At 46.2% G+C, this 20,014-nt stretch overlaps 1 protein-coding gene across 1 annotated transcript in view; it reads right to left on the bottom strand.

The window, feature by feature from the left end:
* Positions 1–20,014, bottom strand: part of FAM168B (family with sequence similarity 168 member B) — a 36,583-nt gene that overhangs the window by 770 nt on the left and 15,799 nt on the right. The window contains exons 3-6 of the mRNA XM_050751825.1: positions 19,383–19,466; positions 2,756–2,898; positions 2,474–2,651; positions 98–222 (exon numbers count right to left, since the gene is read on the bottom strand). Of these exons, the coding sequence (XP_050607782.1) occupies positions 110–222; positions 2,474–2,651; positions 2,756–2,898; positions 19,383–19,466 (518 nt within the window). The 3' untranslated portion in view covers positions 98–109. The remainder of the gene's footprint in view (positions 1–97; positions 223–2,473; positions 2,652–2,755; positions 2,899–19,382; positions 19,467–20,014) is intronic.

The following is a 20,014-nucleotide window of genomic DNA, read 5'->3' on the forward strand; positions in this document are numbered from 1 at the left end:
CTTTCCTCGTTAGTGCTTAAATATGTGGTAAATCTGCCACTGTCCCATGGAAATGCCCTTTCATCAAAGGCTGGCCCAGCCTTCACTGGTCACTTACATTTGCAGGTGATCACCACTGAGGGGGCACATAGCTGTAAGTGGGTGTTCCTGGGGCCCGGTATGTGGGCACAGTGACTGGGTGGGGGGCGACAGGAGTTGGGGAGTGAGCAGTCAGCAGGGTACCTGGAAGAAAGAGCAGCACATGACATGAGGCCGACCTCCTGCACAGCTCCACAGTGCCCAACACACACACAAGCCTGGACTCTTTGCAAGGAGGAGGGTATACAGGAAGAGGGATGGTCTTGACCCAGATACTGTCAGACTCTCATTAGATAATCTCCCACACCCAAAAATTGTCTCCACACAGCAAGCTTCCACAGACGATATGTTTGTAAAAGTCTTTTGTGTGTCCCCTTCATAAAGCACACCCAATAATTTTTATAGGTCAGATGATAAACAAATGAGTATAATTCAGCCTTAACAAGGAAGGAGATTCTGACACATACTACAATATAGGTGAACCTTAAGAACATAATTCTAAAAGAAAGAAGCCAGTCACTATAAGACAAATATTTTATGATTCCACTTAGATGAAATACCTAGTCAAATTCAGAGACAGAAAGAAAGGAGAATGGGGAGTTAGCATTTAATGAGTACAGGAGTTTCAGATTTGCAGGATAAAGAAGTTCTGGAGCTCTGTTTCACAACAATGTGAATATACTTAACACTACTGAACCGTACTTAAAAACGGTTAAGATGGGCTTGGCACAGGGCTCACATCTGTAATCCCAGTACTCTGGGAGGCTGGGGCGGGAGAACAGCTTAAGCTCAGGAGTTTGAGATGTGCCTGCGCAACATAGTGAGCTCCCAGCTCTACAAAAAAAGTTGTAAAATTAGCCAGGTGTGGTAGCACACTTACAGTCCCAGCTACTCAGGAGGCTAAGTTGGGAGGATGGCTTAAGCCCATGAGTTCCAGACTACAGTGCACTGCACTCAAGCCTGGGCAACAGGGCAAGACCCTGTCTCAACAACAACAACAAAAAGTTAAGATGGTAAAAACAAATAAATAAAAAACAAGAGGCTGGGAACAGTGACTCATGCCTGTAAGCATAGCACTCTGGGAGGCCGAGGCGGGTGCATCACCTGAGGTCAGGAGTTCGAGACCAGCCTGGCCAACATGGTGAAATCCCATCTCTACCAAAAGTACAAAAAAAATTGGCCGGGCATGGTGGCGGGTGCCTGTAGTCCCAGCTACTGGGAAGGGTGAGGAGGGAGAATCACTTGAACCCAGGAGGCGGAGGTTGCAGCGAGCTGAGATCACACCATTGCACTCCATCCTGGCCAACAGGGTGAGACCCTGTCTTAAAGAAATATTATAAATAAATAAATAAATAAATAAATAAATAAAACAAGAAATGATAATTCTAAACTACATGAACTTCTGAGTTCTTTAAGAAAAATCTATTTTTCCTACAACTGCAGAAACTCAGCAACTACCTGAGTCCATTTATGGACCAGCAGCACCTCCAACACAGCGGCCTTCACTCACCTGGCCCACACCCAACCCGGTGCCCGCTGCCCTCCCTCCCTGCGCCTCAAACCAGCAGTTTCTGTCTACGCCCAGTTTCCTGTTCCTTGACAGGTAAGTATGGGGAAAACCAAATCAGAGTCTAGGTTGAAGCACACATAATATCCCAGAAGGCTTCTCTCTGGCATAATCTCCTTACACTGAAGTCAAGTCCACAAAAACAAGGAGGAAACAGTACGCTTTTGTGTGGGCATGACCTAAAGGTGGCCATATTGACCCACAGACCAGGAGGTGAATCCATATGGGTGGTCACCCAATCCCTAGACATCAGATCAAGCCCCCAGAGCTTCCACAGAGATGTGCCCATCCTAGACAGGAGCCTCATCTCTCCATGGTTTATTTTTCTTAGAGGAGGCCTTGGGAAGTAAAGTACAATAGATGAATGCCGAAGGATTTCTACAGGCAGCTGCTTCCTTCTATCAACAGAAGACCAGCTCTTCTAGATGCATGAAAACATCCCTATGAAGACAACTGACCTTCAAAGACAAGCTCCCCTCAAGGGAAAGGAAGAGGGCCAGCCACCCCGGGACACACAGTGTCCTCCCCTTCTGCTCAAGTCTTACATGGTCGTGGGGGTGGGAGGAGAGGGGGGCACATCCTGCATTGCCAAATGGCTCAGTTCACCAACAAAGTGAGCCCATCAGATTCAGAGAGGCCTCCACAAGAGGTCACTCAGGGAGGCAAAATAAAAGATAACCTGCTGTTTCTTCCCCAAAGAATTTTCTGTCCTTCCACACAACTATAGCTATGAAAACCCAGAGCCAAGGGTCAGAGGATTTGTGAGCTCTCCCCTGCCCCACCTCTAGGGGACACCACAAGGCAGACACCGCAGGAACAAGGACTTACCTGCTGACATGGCCATGGTGGTCCCAGCCACCATGCCCATGGTGACCCCGTTGCCTCTAGGAGGGGGGATGGGAGCAGGGTACACTGTTGCCGGCATGCCGTTGGGCTGCACCACTGTGGTGTGGTGGATGACATGAGGAGGTGCTGCATACAGCGGCTGTGTGTAGTACGTGCCTTGCTGTGGGGAGAAGAGAGACAACTGACACAGGGTCCCAGGGCCAAAGGATGAGTGCTCAGTTGGTATCAACCCTTCCCACACGACAGTGTCTACCCAAAGCATACCTGTGCGTACGGGCTCTGCTGCGGGTAGGCACTTCGCACGGGGTACACAGCAGTCTGGTAGGGGTTCGGGGAGGAGGAGTACGGCGGCACAGCCCCGCTGGTGGGGGAACAGGACACTTTGTAAGGTGTGCCAGGAGTGTAACCTGAAACAAACAAGGCAATGGCCTGAGTTCACCCAAGCCGGTCCAGGCACAGGGAGAGACACATGCAGGGAGGAGCCAAGTGGCGTGTCAGCCCCACGCACCTCGCCAGGCCTGCTGCCACTGCCGCCCCCACTCTCCTCCACTAAGTTCTGACTTCATTTCTCACTTTGTGTGCGTGTGTGCATGCACGTGTGTGTGGCGGCAGGGTGTTGGGGAGGAGGAAAAAATACCAAAGGAGAACGTTCTACAGACGGAATGCTCACACAGGACAGGAAATAAAAACCGTCTTGTCCTGCTGGAATTAAAATTGGTATGGCCTTCCTGGTGCTAAATTTGGCATCCAAAGTATATATGCCTTTGAATCCCACAATTCCACTTCTAGAAGTCTGTGTGAAAGCAGTGCACGTGGGCCTGCGCACACAGACACTTCACTGTAAGCTTGCTCATCATAGTGGTGTTTGTTACGGCAAAAACAGGAGATGCCTGCCCAACACCAGACAGGCTAAGCACTCTATGGTAAAAAGCCCTCTGGGTCGAGAAAAGGCTGAACACACATACTTGGTTTTGTCCCCACATAAAATGACATGAAAATGACGATAAAGCAGATTAAGAGAAAAAAGACATAAAACTCACCAAGAACGGAAGAGAAGACAGCATGCTGAAGCCTGGCAAGCTGAAGTGGAGGGTGACTGAGCAGACTCGAGAGGAAGGCACTCTTAGCCAACAGCGAGGAGCAGCTGGCACCAAGACAGCCCTTCCCCAAAGCCCTGCACGCTGCTGGCCACCAACCCACCTCCAGAAGCAGATAAACAGGCCCGACCTAGTAAAGTGATTCAGTTTGCTGAATAAGCAGTTAGGTGTCCCTTCCTGATCCCAACAGAGAAGAGGGGTTTGGTCTCAGGGAAGGGAGAGGGTCTCTGGACAGCTATGTTCACAGCAGCTATATTCACAATGATCAAAAGCTGGCAATGGCCCAAACGCCCACCAGAAGACAGATGGGTAAACACACGGTGGTGCATCCATACAAATCCTACTGAGCAAGCAAAGGGACAAACGGCTGATCCATACAAGCACATGGATGAATCGCAAAGCCACACCATGTCAAAGAAGCCAGATACAGGGACACATGCTGGATGCATGTACTGACAGAAGCTCTAGGAAAGATCAACCTAATCCACAGTCATCAAAACCCACAGTGCAGGAGCCAGAGGGGCAAGCGAGAACCTTTCCAAAAGAGTGCATTTACCCAAATGTGGTGGCGGCCACACAGCTGTGTATGACTGTCCAAACACACCAAACTGTACACTGAAAAGGATTAACTTGTACTATGTAAATCAAATGTCCATACAAGTGCTTATGGCATCTCACATTCCCATGGGTGAGAGCAGGAGGGGTGGAGCACTCACATGCTGCCCGTGTCAGACAGCACCTTCGCATGCCAGGCACACGTCCCCCAACATCCAGCAATCCACTCCCAAATATTTCCCCCAGAAAAATGAAAACACAGGTCCACAAAAGACTCGCAAAAAGTGTTCAGTCTTGGGTGAGAGCAGGAGGGGTGGAACACTCACACGCTGCCCGTGTCAGACAGCACCTTCGCAAGCCAGGCACACGTCCCCCAACATCCAGCAATCCACTCCCAAATATTTCCCCCAGAAAAATGAAAACACAGGTCCACAACAGACTTGCAAAAAGTGTTCAGTCTTATTCCTAATAGCCAAAAATGGGAAATAATCCAAATCTTCAACTGGAGAAAGGGTAAATCATGATATATCTCTATCAACATTACTCAGCGATCAAAAGGAAAAAACATGGATGAATCTCACACCATGCTGAGCTTTCCAAAGAAGCCAGAAACAGAACGGCACATATAGCAACGATCCCATTTATTCCCTAACGACAAAGAAACTTACCTACAGTGACGGAAATCAGAGAGGGGAGAGGGCGAAGAAAGCCTTCTCGGATGATCAAAGTGTTCCATGTTTTATTTGGAGTGGTGGTTCCATGGGCATGTACAACTGTCAAAACCCACCCAGTTGAGCACTTAATGTGTGGGTGTTTTGTGCATAAATTATACTCAAGTTTTAAGAAATGAGCTGAGTATAAAGAATTTGGGATCACCTGAGCCGGAGGTCAAGGCTGCAGTGAGCTGTAATTATGCCACTGCATTCTGCCTGGGTGACAAAGTAAGACCCTGTCTCAAAACAATAATAGTAATAATAAAAGTTAATTTTTAAAACATTTTACACAATTGGGCTGTGTTTAGCAATATGTACGTGTGTTTGTTTTTTATTTTTTTGAGATGGAGTCTTGCTCTATTCCCTAGGCTGGAGTGTAGTGGTGCAATCTCAGCTCACTGCAGCCTCTGCCTCCTGGGTTCAAGCAATTCTCATGCCCCAGCCACCCGAGTAGCTGGAACTGCAGGCATGTGCCACCACACCCAGCTAATTTTTGTAATTTTTAGTAGAGACGGGATTTTGCCATGTTGGCCAGGATACTCTCGAACTCCTGGCCTCAAATGATCCTCCTGCCTCAGCCTCCCAAAGTACTACGATTTCAGGTGTGAGCCTGTATATATATGTAGCTGGTCTGTATATTTTGTTTTAATTTGAAAGGGAAAGAGAATGACTGCCCCCCTAGGAAATTCACCAGTCTGGGGTTTTCGTTTCAGGTGCCAGAGAAATTCTGTGACATGGATATATTGCACAGTGGTGAAGTCTGGGCTTTTCCACCTAAATACTGCATACTGTATCAATTAAGTAACATGAAGGCCTCAACGTCAGCCTTCTCAGACTCCCCTGCAGGCCCTTCCAGGTCTCACAGTGGGAGGTGCTGCGGCTGAGACCTGCAGCAGGACAAACAATAGGTGGTCCCGTCCTGCACAGCAAGTGGGTGCTCACACCCACATCTGTCTGTATCCAGAGTCCTGACCCTTCGACCCAAATCAGGCAACTCCCAACCTCAGCTAGTCTCCATCTGAGGAAAGAAAAGATTCCTCCAGGGCTTCCTATATTTTGAAATTCACTCACTGCTATGTTAACCGTAAACAGAAACACTGCCAAAATTTGAATACAACAACTTTTAATACTGGTGCTCAGCCAAAGGAAAGCAGAATACACAGACTTTCCATCAGGATTTGGAAAAGCAAACTTTCAAGACAAGAGCAGTTACAGAGTTCCCTTCTCTGGCTGCTCATCTCCTGGTCTTTAAGAAGGCTAAAACAGGAAAGTGAAAAGGAAAGCTTCACGGGTGTATACATGTTAGAACTCATCAAACTGAAGCTTTAAATCTGTACGCTTAGTTGTATGTCAATTACACCACAACGAGGTTGTATAACATTTTCTTTAATTAAAAAGAAAAAGGTAGTGTGAACGCCATCAAAGAATTATAAAGGAAAAGGCAGTGTTTGTCTAGCCATGTACTGATACTCCCAGGAAGAGACCTGGGACAGTCCAATTCCCCCTAAGTCACTAGCTAACTCAGGGAAGGAATGGAAAAAGGAAGCATGGTGTGTGGCGGGCACACATGTGACTAGTCATGGTGACTGAGGCATTACACCATCACAGAGAGGCTATTCACCATCAACATGGGGCCATGCCCTGTCACAGCGGAGATGATCAGGACAGATCCAGCCCTCCCCATAAGGTGCCTGGCCTCGGGGGGGAAAAAAATCACAGGAAAACCAACCACCAACATAGCAACATTTTATGCAGTCTTGGCAAGCAATGAGGAGTCAGCTCAGAGAGGGGCGGGTGGGGCAAGGCTGTCTCAAATGAAAGAACTGTGGGGATGGAGGAGGTCAAGGGTCATCCTGGATGGCTCCCTTCCCCCCAGCCACACCACCTCCTTCATTTCCCACTGCCATGCAGCAGCCAGACACCAGCAGGTACCTTCAGCTGTACCCAAAGGAGGACACTGCCGAATGGGATCCCTGCTGTCCAGCTTAATCCCAGTTTCTGCCTCGTATTTCCACTAGCCTGAAAAGACATCCTCCTAGAAGTCAACAAACTCTTATCTGACCAAGATGATAATTTTTTATAAAAGTGTCAAAACACAGAGCAACCCTCTGTGTGTCACATCCTGAGAACTGATGCTAGACTTCCAAGTTGGGAATCTCATTCCAAACTTCCGACCGTTTAAACGAACAAACCCACAAGGTTCCCTTTCTTCATACAATTAAAAATATTCATGACAGATAACTGGAAATATGAACACTGTTTACAATCTTGGTAGTAATAAAAAAAATATTTTTTAGGTGTGACAATGACACAGTTCTTATTATCCTTCAAAGATAATATTTAAAAAGCTGACGAACATAGTATCTGAGATTTGATTCAAAATAATATAAAGGAAAGTGGCAGGGGCCCAGATGAAAAAGATCAGCCAAAAGCTGATAACTGCTAAAGCCAGGCGATGTGTAGGTGGGAATTATATTCCCATATACTTGTGCTAAAGCCAGGTGATGTGTGAGCAGGAATTTTTTTTTTTTTTGGATGGAGTCTCGCTCTTGTTGCCCAGGCTGGAGTGCAGTGGCATGATCTTGGCTCGCTGCAACCTCCGCCTCCTGGGTTTACGAGATTCTTCTGCCTCAGCCTCTCAAGTAGCTGGGACTACAGGTGTGCACCACCACACCTGGTTAATTTTTGTATTTTTAGTAGAGATGGGGTTTCACCATATTGGAAAGGCTGGTGTCGAACTCCCAACCTCGTGATCTGCCTGCCTCAGCCTCTCAAAGTGCTGGGATTACAAACGTGAGCCACCACGCCTGGCTGTGAGTGGGAATTAGCATATTCCCATGTACTTGTGCTAAAGCCAGGCAACGTGTGAGTGGGAATTATGTTCCCATGTATTTCTGTAAATACTTGAAATGTTTCCTAATTACTCTTTTGAAGTCAAAGTATTAAATAATATAAGGAAGACTGTTATGGATTGAAAGAAATGAGACATAAATTCAACTTTATAAAACATTCACTATGTAATGTTGAGTACATTCTGATTCCAAACTTTTTTTTTTTTTTGGAGACAGAGTCTTGCTCTATTACCCAGACTGGAGTGCAGTGGCGCGACCTCGGCTCACGGCTCAAGCTCTGCCTCCCGGGTTCACGCCATTCTCCCGTCCCAGCCTCCCAAGTGGCTGGGACTACAGGCGCCCGCCACCATGCCTGGCTAATTTTCTTTTTTGTATTTTTAGGAGAGATGGGGTTTCACCGTGGTCTCTACCTCCTGACCTCGTGATCCACCCGCCTCGGCCTCCCAAAGTGCTGGGATTACAGGTGTCAGCCACCATGTCCTGCTCAAACGTTTTTTAAAACTTAGGGGATAACTGGGCAAATGTAAATTTGAACTACTTTTAAAATTAGAGAACTGCCGTTTCTAAGTGCGGGCACGCAAAAGCACTCCTCACTCATGTTAGGGAGGGCTACACTCAAATCTACTGGACAAGACACAAAGGATTCTGAATTGGTTCCACAAGAAGAAAAGAAAAACCACACAACGCTCATCCTTACACAAGGTAAATACGGGAAAAGATCACTGGCGAATCTAGGTGGTGGGTACCGTGGACATTCACTGTACTGTCCGCTCAACTTTTCGGTATACATAATTTTTTTTTTTTTTTTTTTTTTTTTTTTTTTTGAGACCAAGTCTCGCTGTTGCCTAGGCTGGAGTGCAGTGGCGCAATCTCTGCTCACTGCAAGCCCCGCCTCCCGGGTTCACGCCATTCTCCTGCCTCAGCCTCTGGAGTAGCTGGAACTACAGGCGCCTGCCAGCACGCCTAATTTTTTTTTTTTGGTAGAGATGGGGTTTCACCGTGTTAGCCAGGATGGTCTTGATCTCCTGACCTCGTGATCCACCCACCTCAGCCTCCCAAAGTGCTGGGATGACAGGCATGAGCCACCTAGCCCGGCTAATTTTTTTTTAATAATAATTAAGGTGGAAGGCTGGGCGTGGTAGCTCACACCTGTCATCCCAGCACTTTGGGAGGCCGAGGCAGGCGTATCACATGAGCCTAGGAGTTGAGACAAGCCTGGCCAAGCTGGCAAAACCTTGTCTCCAAAATTAAAAAAAAAAAAAAAAAAGTAAAAATACGCAAGGTGAAAAGTATACAGCACTTTCAGATGCTGACACACAACTGAGAGAGTGTACGCTAGCCAGAAATCTCCATGGAAATATAACAGTCATGTATGAGGTAAAAGAACCAGTAAGGAAGCTAGCTGAAAGGGCCCATGGATCACCACACCCAAATGCACCCCTAGAAGATGAATTATAGTCAGGCGCAGTGGCTCATGCCTGTAATCCCAGCACTATGGGAGGCTGAGGCGGGTGGATCACCTATGGTCAGGAGTTTGAAACCAGCCTGGCCAACATGGTGAAACCCCGTCTCTACTAAAAATACAAAAGTTAGCCAGGCTTGGTGGCACATGACTGTAGTTTCAGCCACTCGGGAAGCTGAGGTGGGAGAATCACTTGGACCCGGGAGGTGGAGGTTGCAGTGAGCAGAGATTGCGCCAATGCACTCCAGCCTGGGCAACAGAGAGAGATCCTGTCTCAAAAAAAAAAAAAAAAGAAGACTACAAAATTTTGCCCAGCCTTTAAAAAGGCCATCAGCAGGAAGGGTTCTACAGCAGTCTGAAAGATGCTGATGTGGAAGATGGCCTGGCAGTAAGGCATAGGCTGGAAAAAAACAGTCAAACCATGCCACTGAACATGTTCAATCTATACAGCCAACGTGCAACAAGAAGTTACAGTTCTATTTGATAACTGATTCACTAAAGAATGAGAAGAAAAAGGAAAAGCTATTAGAAGTTGTTAAAACAAGCAATAAACCCACGACCTACATCCATCAACATTGCTAATAAGAAAGTCCTTGACCTTTTCGTCACTGTTCGAACTGCAGAGAGAGCTCCGAGTGAAGAGAAGATGCAAGCTGCCAACCTGAACGAACCTCTAATACAGAGTATAAAACCAAAGTAAGGAAAATCTGAGAACACCTCCCTTCAAAGAGGGAGTCTCTGAGTCAGAAGCGCTCATCTGGCCTACCACATCCACTGAAAAAGGTGAAGTCCTTTCTCAGGCTTCATTTCCTTAGGATACACAGTCGAGGCGCCCACCTATGATGTCTTCCTTTTCTTTTACTGAAAGCCTCAAGCAGCAGAAATCCCTTCAGCTAGCCCTAGGTTTCCCAATCCAATCACCCACGGTGTCTTTTTTGTTTTTGTTTTGAGACAGAGTCTCGCTGTGTTGCCCAGGTTGGAGTGCAGCGGTGCAATCTCAGCTCACTGCAATCTCTGCCTCCGGCCGGGCGCGGTGGCTCAAGCCTGTAATCCCAGCACTTTGGGAGGCCGAGATGGGCGGATCACGAGGTCAGGAGATCGAGACCATCCTGACTAACACGGTGAAACCCCGTCTCTACTAAGAAATACAAAAAATAGCCGGGCGAGGTGGCAGCGCCTGTAGTCCCAGCTACTCGGGAGGCTGAGGCTGGAGAATGGCGTGAACCCGGGAGGCGGAGCTTGCAGTGAGCTGAGATCCGGCCACTGCACTCCAGCCTGGGCTACAGAGCGAGACTCCGTCTCAAAAAAAAAAAAAAAAAATCTCTGCCTCCCAGGTTCAAGTGATTCTCCAACCTCAGCCTCCCGAGTAGCTGGGATTACAAGCGTGCACCACCATGCTCAGCTAATTTTTGTGTTTTTAGTAGAGACGGGATTCACCCATGTTGGCCAGGCTGGTCGCAAAGTCCTGATCTCAAGTGACCCACCGCATCCGGCCTACCCAAGGTGTCTTACAACACCTACCTCACATGCAGGTTTTGCTGAAGCAAAAGGAGCGACTGCTCCAAGAAGGAAGCATGCAATGCATGGGATGCTAAACCTGTGCATTTCACACATGCACATTTTACTTAAAACCAAAACCAAAAAGGAACTAAACAAATATTAATGATGTGCACGCTCAAGTTATTGAGGTGAGGTATACTGAGGCCCACAACTTACTCTGAAATGAAACCCATCAAAAAATAAGATGGACTGAAGGATGGATGGAGTAACGTGTATGTGATACAAGTAAAATGTTACTTGTAAAAGTTGACTTTAAAAAGTTTAATCGTAGAATCTTAGCATCCATATATAGATGATCACTGAAATTTCTGCAGCTTTTCTGTGATATCTGAAATTTTTTACAATAAAATGTTGAAAAAAGTCAACTACTTCTAATCAGACCAATAGTTTTTAATATATATATATATATATATATATTTTTTTTTTTTTTTTTTTTTTGAGACGGAGTCTCACGCTGTTGCCCAGGCTGGAGTGCAGTGGCGTGATGTCGGCTCACTGCAAGCTCCGCCTCCCGGGTTCCCGCCATTCTCCTGCCTCAGCCTCCTGAGTAGCTGGGACTACAGGCGCCCACCACTGCGCCCAGCTAATTTTTTGTATTTTTAGTAGAGACGGGGTTTCACTGTGGTCTCGATCTCCTGACCTTGTGATCCACCCGCCTCGGCCTCCCAAAGTGCTGGGATTACAGGCTTGAGCCACCGCGCCCGGCCTTAATATATATTATCTTACTGTTTTTTCTTATGACTGTGCGGCTATGTTCTAACGCTCACCAGAAAACTCTGGTCTTGGCTTAGGCATGAATGTTACACCACCTTCTAGCCAGCATTTAAGAAAAGTGCATTTCAAGTAAGGCAAACAGGTCTCCCTATCAATTTAAGACTTAGTGTGGGGCCAAGAGCTATGGTGCACACCTGTAATCTCAACACTTTAGGAGGCCAAGATGGGAGGATAACCTGATTCCAAGAGTTCTGAGACTGGCCTGGGCAGCATAGCAAGACCTCGTCTCTACAAAATAAAGATGAGCCAGGCATGGTGGGGTGTACCTGTAGTCTCAGCGACCTAGGAGGCCAAGGCAGGAGGATCGCTCATTGAGTCCAGCAATTCTGGGTTACAATGAGCTATGATTGTACAACCACACTCCAGCCTGGGCGACTGAGCCAGACCCTGTCTCTAAAAACTAATAATTTTAAAAATTTTTTAAAAACTAAGTAAAAACAAAATTTTAATTAAAAATAAAGACTTAGTGGGTGCTTGTCACCTTCCTTAAGTTTTTTTTTTCATTCAGCACTAAGTCCACCATATCCCTCCATAGTAATTCAACAGGAACTTCACAAACTTCAAATAAACAAATATACACAATTACCTCATCGTACCCAAAACTATACACTGCCCCCTGAAATACCAAATTCATTCAGTGCTAGGTCTTTCCAAAACAACAGCTTTCCAGATTCTCCCTCCCCAAGAAGCCCGTCTGTGCCGATGCAAGCCACGCGGCGCGAAGAACAGAAGCTCCCTCCTTCCACTTTTACCAAACCTGCGAGCGACCCTGGCTGGGCCCTCAGGAAGGACATGCACAGGGTCACTGACTTTAGAATGCCAACTGTTCGGGAACCAGAAACTTTTTATTTAAATAGGTCATTTTTTTTCCCAAAAGTACTGTGTACCACACAGATTTTTATAATAATTTTTGAGTAAAAAAGACATAAGAAAATTTTAAAAATTCAGAAGCCTAAAGTACATGTGAGGAGAAAAGATCTGCACCAAAACACAGCATCATGAAATTTCTGAACACGAGAGGCAAAAATCCTACAGAGCAGCAAAGAAAAAACAATGTTACACTCAATCAGGCACCAACAAGGTATCCCAATTCTCAGCAGCAGTGGTGGAAGCTGGAAAGCCATTGAGCAAAGGCCTGAAAATTCTGGGGGGAAGTAACTGCTACTCTAGAATTCTACATCCAGACAAACCATCAACCAAGTGTGCGTGCAGAATAAAATGTTTGCAGACATGGAAAATCTCAAAATTGTGACTTTTCCATACTCTCCCAGGTGCTTACTGAAGAAAATCCCTTGCCAAAGCCAGAGTAAACTAGGAAAAAAGAAAAGAACTCAGGCAGAAGGGAAAGGCAAAAGCAAGCCCTGGGATGATGAGGAAGAGTGACCCCCCAAGGGTCTGGCCCAGAGGACAACCAGTCCAGGTAAGAGAGAGGAAGGGAGGGCTTCAGAGCTCACCAGGAAAACACAACACACAGGTATCGGAAATTGCTAAGAAGAGATCTCAACACATCGGGGGTAGCTGGAGGTTTAAGTAATGCTATGGTCACAGAAACCTAATCAAATACACCAGGTAAGTACAGTATTAATTCCAGGGAAATCACAGTAGATGCAGAAGAAATTGCAACAGGGCACAGGACAACAGGATCGCCACATAGAGGACAGAGCTGTCAACAATGCTGATGTGACCACAATAACAGAACTGTGAAGGAAGGTAGGGGCAGCAAAGTGAGAAGTCAGTAAAGCAGTGCCACTTTACGAAAAGAAGCAGGGAACAGCAGAGACACGTCATGTCGACGCACGGAAATCACAAGCAAAAGCAGCTTTAAAGAATTAAAGAGCTCGAGTTTGCCCATGGGGAGTGAAACGGGGGGGCTCCCACAAGGGAGGAGGGAACTGCTACCGTTCATTTTAAAAAGCCTTTTGGAGCACTGCGATCTTTTACCTAAGTGAATGTAAACCTGTAAGAGGGAAAGAAACAGGCTCCACAGGACCTCACAGCCTATTAATATTCCAAAGACTATTCTCTCCTGCTTGGCTGCCATGCGTGAAGTTTAATTTTTAAACAAACCAAGGGTTTCATTTTATGGCTATAATTCTGAGTTCAAAAAGAAAAGAAATGCCAGGCGTGGGGGCTCATGTCTGTAATCCCAGCACTTTGGGAGGCTTAGGTGGGTGGATCACCTGAGGTCAGGAGTTCAAGACCAGCCTGACACACATGGAGAAACCCCATCTCTACTAAAATTACAAAAATTAGCCAGCGTGGTGGAGAGAGCCTGTAATTCCAGTTTCTCAGGAGGCTGAGGCAGGAGAATCGCTCTGCCTCCCGGGTTCAAGTGATTCTCCTGCCTCAGCCTCCCAAGTAGCTGGGACTATAGGTGCCCGCGACCACGCCTGGCTAATTCTTTTATTTTTAGTAGAGAGAGGGTTTCACCGTGTTAGCCAGGATGGCCTCGATCTCCCGCCTCAGCCTCCCCAAGTGCTGGGATTACGGGCATGAGCCACAGCACCCAGCCAACATTTGTATCTTTTAAAAATAAGTGCTAATGTAATAAACATCTAAATCACCTTGTAAAGAACAGACTGTTTTGACAATTTCAGATCCTCATTACAAATACTAGTTATAGGTCCCTGTGACTCTAAGTGGGAGCAGAACAGAGGCCTCAGTGCGCTGGCCCAGCTGACATCTGTGCCTGATCATAGGCTTGGCGCTGAAATCCTCCCGTAACAAATCAAGGAGTTATCTATCTATTATTCCAATGCCAAAGGTGAAGTTAAACTACTTACCCAGGGAGTGACACAGCCAGGAGTATAAGCCACATCCAGCTAACTCCACAAACCAAAGCTCTGATTCCAAAAATGGACAGCCCAGTTGTATTAATTCATTCTCATACTACTAATAAAGAAATACCCGAGACTGGGTAATTTATAAAGGAAAGAGGTTTAATGGACTCACAGTTCCACATGGCTGGGAGGCCTCACAATCATGGTATAAGGCAAAGGAAGAGCAAAGCCACACCTTACACAGCGGCAGGCAAGAGAGCGTGTGCAGGGGAACTGCCCTTTATAAAACCATCAGATCTCATGAGACTTATTCAGTATCACGGGAACAGCACAGGAAAAATCCACCCCCATGATTCAATTACCTCCCACCAAGTCCCTCCAATGACACGTGGGGATTATGGGAGCTACAGTTCAAGATGAGATTTGGGTGGGGACACAGCCAAACCATATCACCACTCTTGATGTGTGCATACACAGCCTTGGTTCAGGAGGACAAAATGAATGAATGACACCTTCTCCATTTCCAGATTCCGAAAAATAGAATTCTTCAGCAAAAGACATCTCATCACAAGGTTCTCAAGATTCCTCTTATGTTACAATTGGAAGAGGGCTAAGAAATACGTGGCATTTGGATTACAAAAGTGCTCTGGAAGCCAAACTCTACATATACAGCGTTGAAACCACAAGTCAGCATTGGGTACAAACTGGATGGCAAGAGAACCAAAAGGCAGATCAAGAAAGCAGCAGGGGCCGGGTGCAGTGGCTCACTCCTGTAATCCCAACACTTTGGGAGGTCAAGGTGAGAAGACTGCTTGAGCTCACGAACTTGAAACCAGCCTGGGCAATACAGTGAGACCCCATCTCTACAAAAATTTTTTAAAAATTATCTAGGTGGGGTGACTTGTGCCTAAGGTTCCAGGTACTTGGGAAGCTGGGGCAGGAGGATCGCTTGGCCGTGAGCCAAGTTCATGCCACTGCACTGCAGCCTAGGCAACAAAGTGAGATCCTATCACACACACACACACACAGAAAGAGAGTGAGAGAAAGCGAGAGAGACAGAGAGAAAGCAGCAGGAAGGGAGAAAAACTTCTCTTTTAAATTTTTTATACTGATAATTTTGGCTTGCTCATCAGAAACAGGGATAGGCTCACTGAAAAGGGAATTTAAAAATTCAAAACATGAGGCTGGGTGTTGTGGTTTATGCCTGTAATCCCAACAGTTTGGGAGGCTGTGTTGGGAAGATCCCCTGAACTCAGCAGAAAAACGCTGTAACTACCACTGGACTTCACCTTGGGTGAAACCACAAGACCCCCATCTCTTAAAAACAAACACCTAAGACATGAAAACAGAGAGGATCCCAGAAAAAGATGGGCACACAGCTGTGATCCAGACTCAGGTCAGATGGCCAACAACACTTGTGGGACATCAGAAAGACTTTCTTTTTTCTTTTTTTTTTTGAGACAGAGTCTCGCTCTGTCACCCAGGCTGGAGTGCAGTGGCGTGATCTTGGCTCACTGCAACCTCTGCCTCCCAGGTTCAACTGATTCTTCTGCCTCAGCCTTCCAAACAGCTGGGACTACAAGTGTGTGCCACTACACTTGGCTAATTTTTGTATTTTTAGTAGAGACGGGGTCTCACCATATTGGCCAGGCTGGTCTTGAATTCCTGGCCTCAAGTGTTCTGCCCACCTTGGCATCCCAAAGTGCTAGGATTACAGGCATGAACCACCGTGCCTGGCTGCCTTGTATTTTTCATCCACCAATTTCACAGCTTCTCCTACAAGACCAGAAGATCTGGCACTGGTGCGCCAGCAGTCTGGCACCCAACAACTGCCTGACACCCGTCAGCGGATGCCCCTCTAAACAAGGCAGGCCATTTGGGCAGCTGCAGTTGCTACCTGCCTGTCCCTGCTTCTGGATTACAGAACAATTTGAGAGCAGTCTTGGAAAAGGGACAACACAGGCCTTACCTCCCTATGAGAAAGGAGAGATGTTCAAGAAGATGGGTGACAAGCTGGGCATGGTAGCTCACGGCTATAATATCCCAGTACTTTGGGAGGCTGAGGCAGGAGGATCACTTAAGCCCAGGAGTTTGGGACCAGTCTAGGCAACACAGTGAGACCCATCTCTACAAAAAAATAGAAAAATTAGCTGGGTGTGGTGGTGTGCACCTGTAATCCCAGCTACTCGGGAGGCTGAGGGGCGAGCATTGCTCGAGCCTGGAAAGTTGAAGGTGCAGTGAGGTGTGACTGCACCACTGCACTGCAGCCTGGGCGACAGAGCAAGACCTCGTCTCAAAATAATAATGAGATGGGTGGCACATGTTCCACAGGGTGGCCCCCAGAGGCGCCCAAGGTGGGAAGTTGTCAGCAGCACTTGGCCTCCAAACACCACCCTGCCTCTGCGAGGCAGTGCTGCACATTTTTGGCAAGAACAGCTCTGTCAGCCTGAAATAAACTCAAGGTTCTTCTTGTAAAATAAAAAAGCTGAAAGTTTTAAGTACATTTTCACACTGATTTGTGCCTCCATGAAGACATGAGTAAAAGTGGGCTACCTCTGAAAATCCTAAAAGAGTAACTAATGTTATGGTGGTCTACAGCATGATTATCACATGCCACATTCATACGTATGCCAAGGATACAAACTTCAATCCATTCCTACCATCACACACAAAAATTAACTCCAAATGGGTCACAGACATAAATGAAAAACCTACAAGTGTAAAACTTCTACAAGAAAAAAGAAGAAAATATTTGTGAAGTTAGGTTACACAGGTTTCTTTTTTTTTTTTTTTTTTTTTTTTTTGAGACAGTCTCGCCACCCTGTAGCCCAGGCTGGAGTGCAGTGGCGTGATCTCAGCTCACTGCAAGCTCCGCCTCCCAGGTTCTCACCATGCTCCTGCCTCAGCCTCCCGAGTAGCTGGGACTACAGGTGCCCACCACCATGCCCAGCTAATTTTTTGTATTTTTAGTAAAGAGCGGGTTTCACCGTGTAAGCCAGGACGGTCTTGATCTCCTGACCTCATGATCAGCAGGCCTCGGCCTCCCAAAGTGCTGGGATGACAGCCGTGAGCCACTGCGCCCAGCCAAGTTACACAAGTTTCTTAAGTATGGTACCAAAAAGCATGATCCATAAAACGACTAACCCTCATCAAACATTTTTTTGAGACGGAGTCTCACCCTGTCACCCAGGCTGGAGTGCAATGGCATGATCTCAGCTCACTGCAACCTCTGCCTCCTGGGTTGAAGCAATTCTCCTGCCTCAGCCTCCTGAGTAGCTGGGATTACAGGAGCGCACCTCCAAGCCCAGCTAATTTTTGTATTTTTAGTAGAGACAGGGTTTCACCATGTTGGCCAGGCTGGTCTCGAACACCTGACCTCGTGATCTGCCCACCTCCGCCTCCCAAATTGCTGGGATTACAGACGTGAGCCACCGCGCCTGGCCCAAACTTTTAAAACCACTTTTAAAGACACTATTAGAAGAATGAAAAAGCCACAGACTGGGAAAAAACATGCATATATCTGGTAAGAACTCTCAAAACTCAATGATAAAAAAACAATAACCGACATACAATAAAAGCTGTATACAAATTCTTCACCAAAGTCACACAGAAGGCAAATACGCACATGAAAAGATACTGCTACACATTCACTAGAATGGCTAGAATTAAAAAGACTGACCACACCAAGTGTTGTTAAGGATGTGGAGGAATTGCAACTCACAAACACTGCTGGCAGGAATGTAAAATGGTACCACCATTTCGGAAGACAGTTTGGCAGTTCCTCACAAAGTTAAATACACACCTGCCATAATAACCAGCCACTCGAATCCTCTGTATTTATTACTCAAGAGAAATCAAAGCATATGTTCACACAATAAACTGCATGTAAATATTAACAGCATTTTCATTTCTAATAGCCCAAAACTGCAAATAACCCAAACGTTCATCACATGGTACATGGATAAGCAACTGAAATATTTATTTCCATACAACAAAATACTACATAACAATAAAAAGGAATGAACTACGGATACACACTACGAGACGGATGGTTCTTTCAAGGCAAAACACAAAAGGAAAACCACTCTAAAGGGGAAAAAATGGGCCAATGTGGCAAACAGCCAGGGACTGAAAGTCGAGACTCTTGGCATAACTGTGTCTTATAGTCATGGGAAACCACTGAGAAAAACTCATCTGGGAGCATCGCTCTGGTTTAAATGGGAAGAACACTAACCCAGGGAGAGAAAGCTCGGGAGCATGACAACCAAGTCAAGAAGGTTTTTTTCAGGCTGTGAACTACAGGCTGAACAAGGGTAGTCATAGTAGAAATGGAAAGGAAGAGATGGATGTAAGGACAGAACATAAAGGCAGAATTTCATGATCCACAAAACTGGAAGAATTTGGGGAAAGGACACTGCTATTGTGTCCTCCTCTGTCAGAGTTAACTGTGTTAGGCTAGTGTGAGGGACAAAAGTTGCCCCAGCAGGATTAAGGCCACACCACAGCCTCAGATCAGAGTGTGCACCACCACTGCTGCGGGTGAAAAAAGTCCAAAAGGAAAACACCGGAAAGTGCAGGCTCCCAGGAGGAAATCCCACTAAATAACCAATCTCCTCACGATTCAGACCCAAACCAATTCCACTTTCAATAGTAACAGTGATTTCCAAAATCTAAAAATATTCATATATACCTTACATGGAAAATAATACTTTTTAAAAAAATATGATCAGAGTGCTAAAGTAGTCAAATAAAAAATTATCTCTAAAAACATTAACATAGAAATTCCACCTGTTAGCATGGCAAGAGTCTTCAGTTTCTAGTAGGTGATACTACTTCATGAACAGATGCTCTGGCAGAGTTAACTCTAACAACCTAGTGATTACAGATTTGCCTTGTGGGAGGACATGAGAAACACAGTATATAAAGCTTTAGTGCAGTGAGAATTAAGCTTTTGTTGCACTTATCAACAGGCTAATTTAATGAACTTGAGAAATCGACTCAACCAAGTCCTAATTCTATACCCACCCTTCTCAAAATCCATCCCTTGACTTTTCTCTCCCAGCTGTACGTACAAAGCATTTTATCACCCAGCACATACCTGTTTGGAAGGTAGGATTTGCTCCAGGATACATGTTAGGAGAATAGGCAGGAGCTGCTGCTGCATAGCCCATGGGAAAACCAGCTGAAGAAAAATACAGAACAATCTCATGTCATCAACTGAAGCAGTGACGCACAATCACCAGAGTTCCTGCAAAGCCATCGCTCTTACCTTTGTCCCCAGAACTCCACGGACTGACTTAAGCAGCCCCGAGAGCACTATGTGTGGCCAACGATGTGTCTCTAGTTGTCTTCTTCCCATAGAACTTTGTTTTTTGTTGTTGTCGTCTTTTGAGACAGAGTTTTGCTTTCGTCGCCCAGGCTGGAGTGCAATGGCACGATCTTGGCTCACTGCAACCTCTGCCTCCCAGGTTCAAGCAATTCTCCTGCCTCAGCCTTCCGAGGAGCTTACAGGTGCATGCCAACACACCTAATTTTTGTACTTTTACTAGAGACGGAGTTTCATCACATCAGCCAGGCTGGTCTCAAACTCCTGACTTCAGGTGATCCACCCACCTCAGCCTCCCATTACAGGTGTGAGAACTGCGCCTGGCTTTCCCTCAGAATTTTGATAGGTCACAATTATATATTTTATTTTTTATTTTGGGGGGGGACAGAGTTTCACTCTTGTTG

The sequence above is a fragment of the Macaca thibetana genome, chromosome 12 (genome assembly GCF_024542745.1).
Source record: "Macaca thibetana thibetana isolate TM-01 chromosome 12, ASM2454274v1, whole genome shotgun sequence".
Taxonomy (NCBI): Eukaryota; Metazoa; Chordata; class Mammalia; order Primates; family Cercopithecidae; genus Macaca; species Macaca thibetana.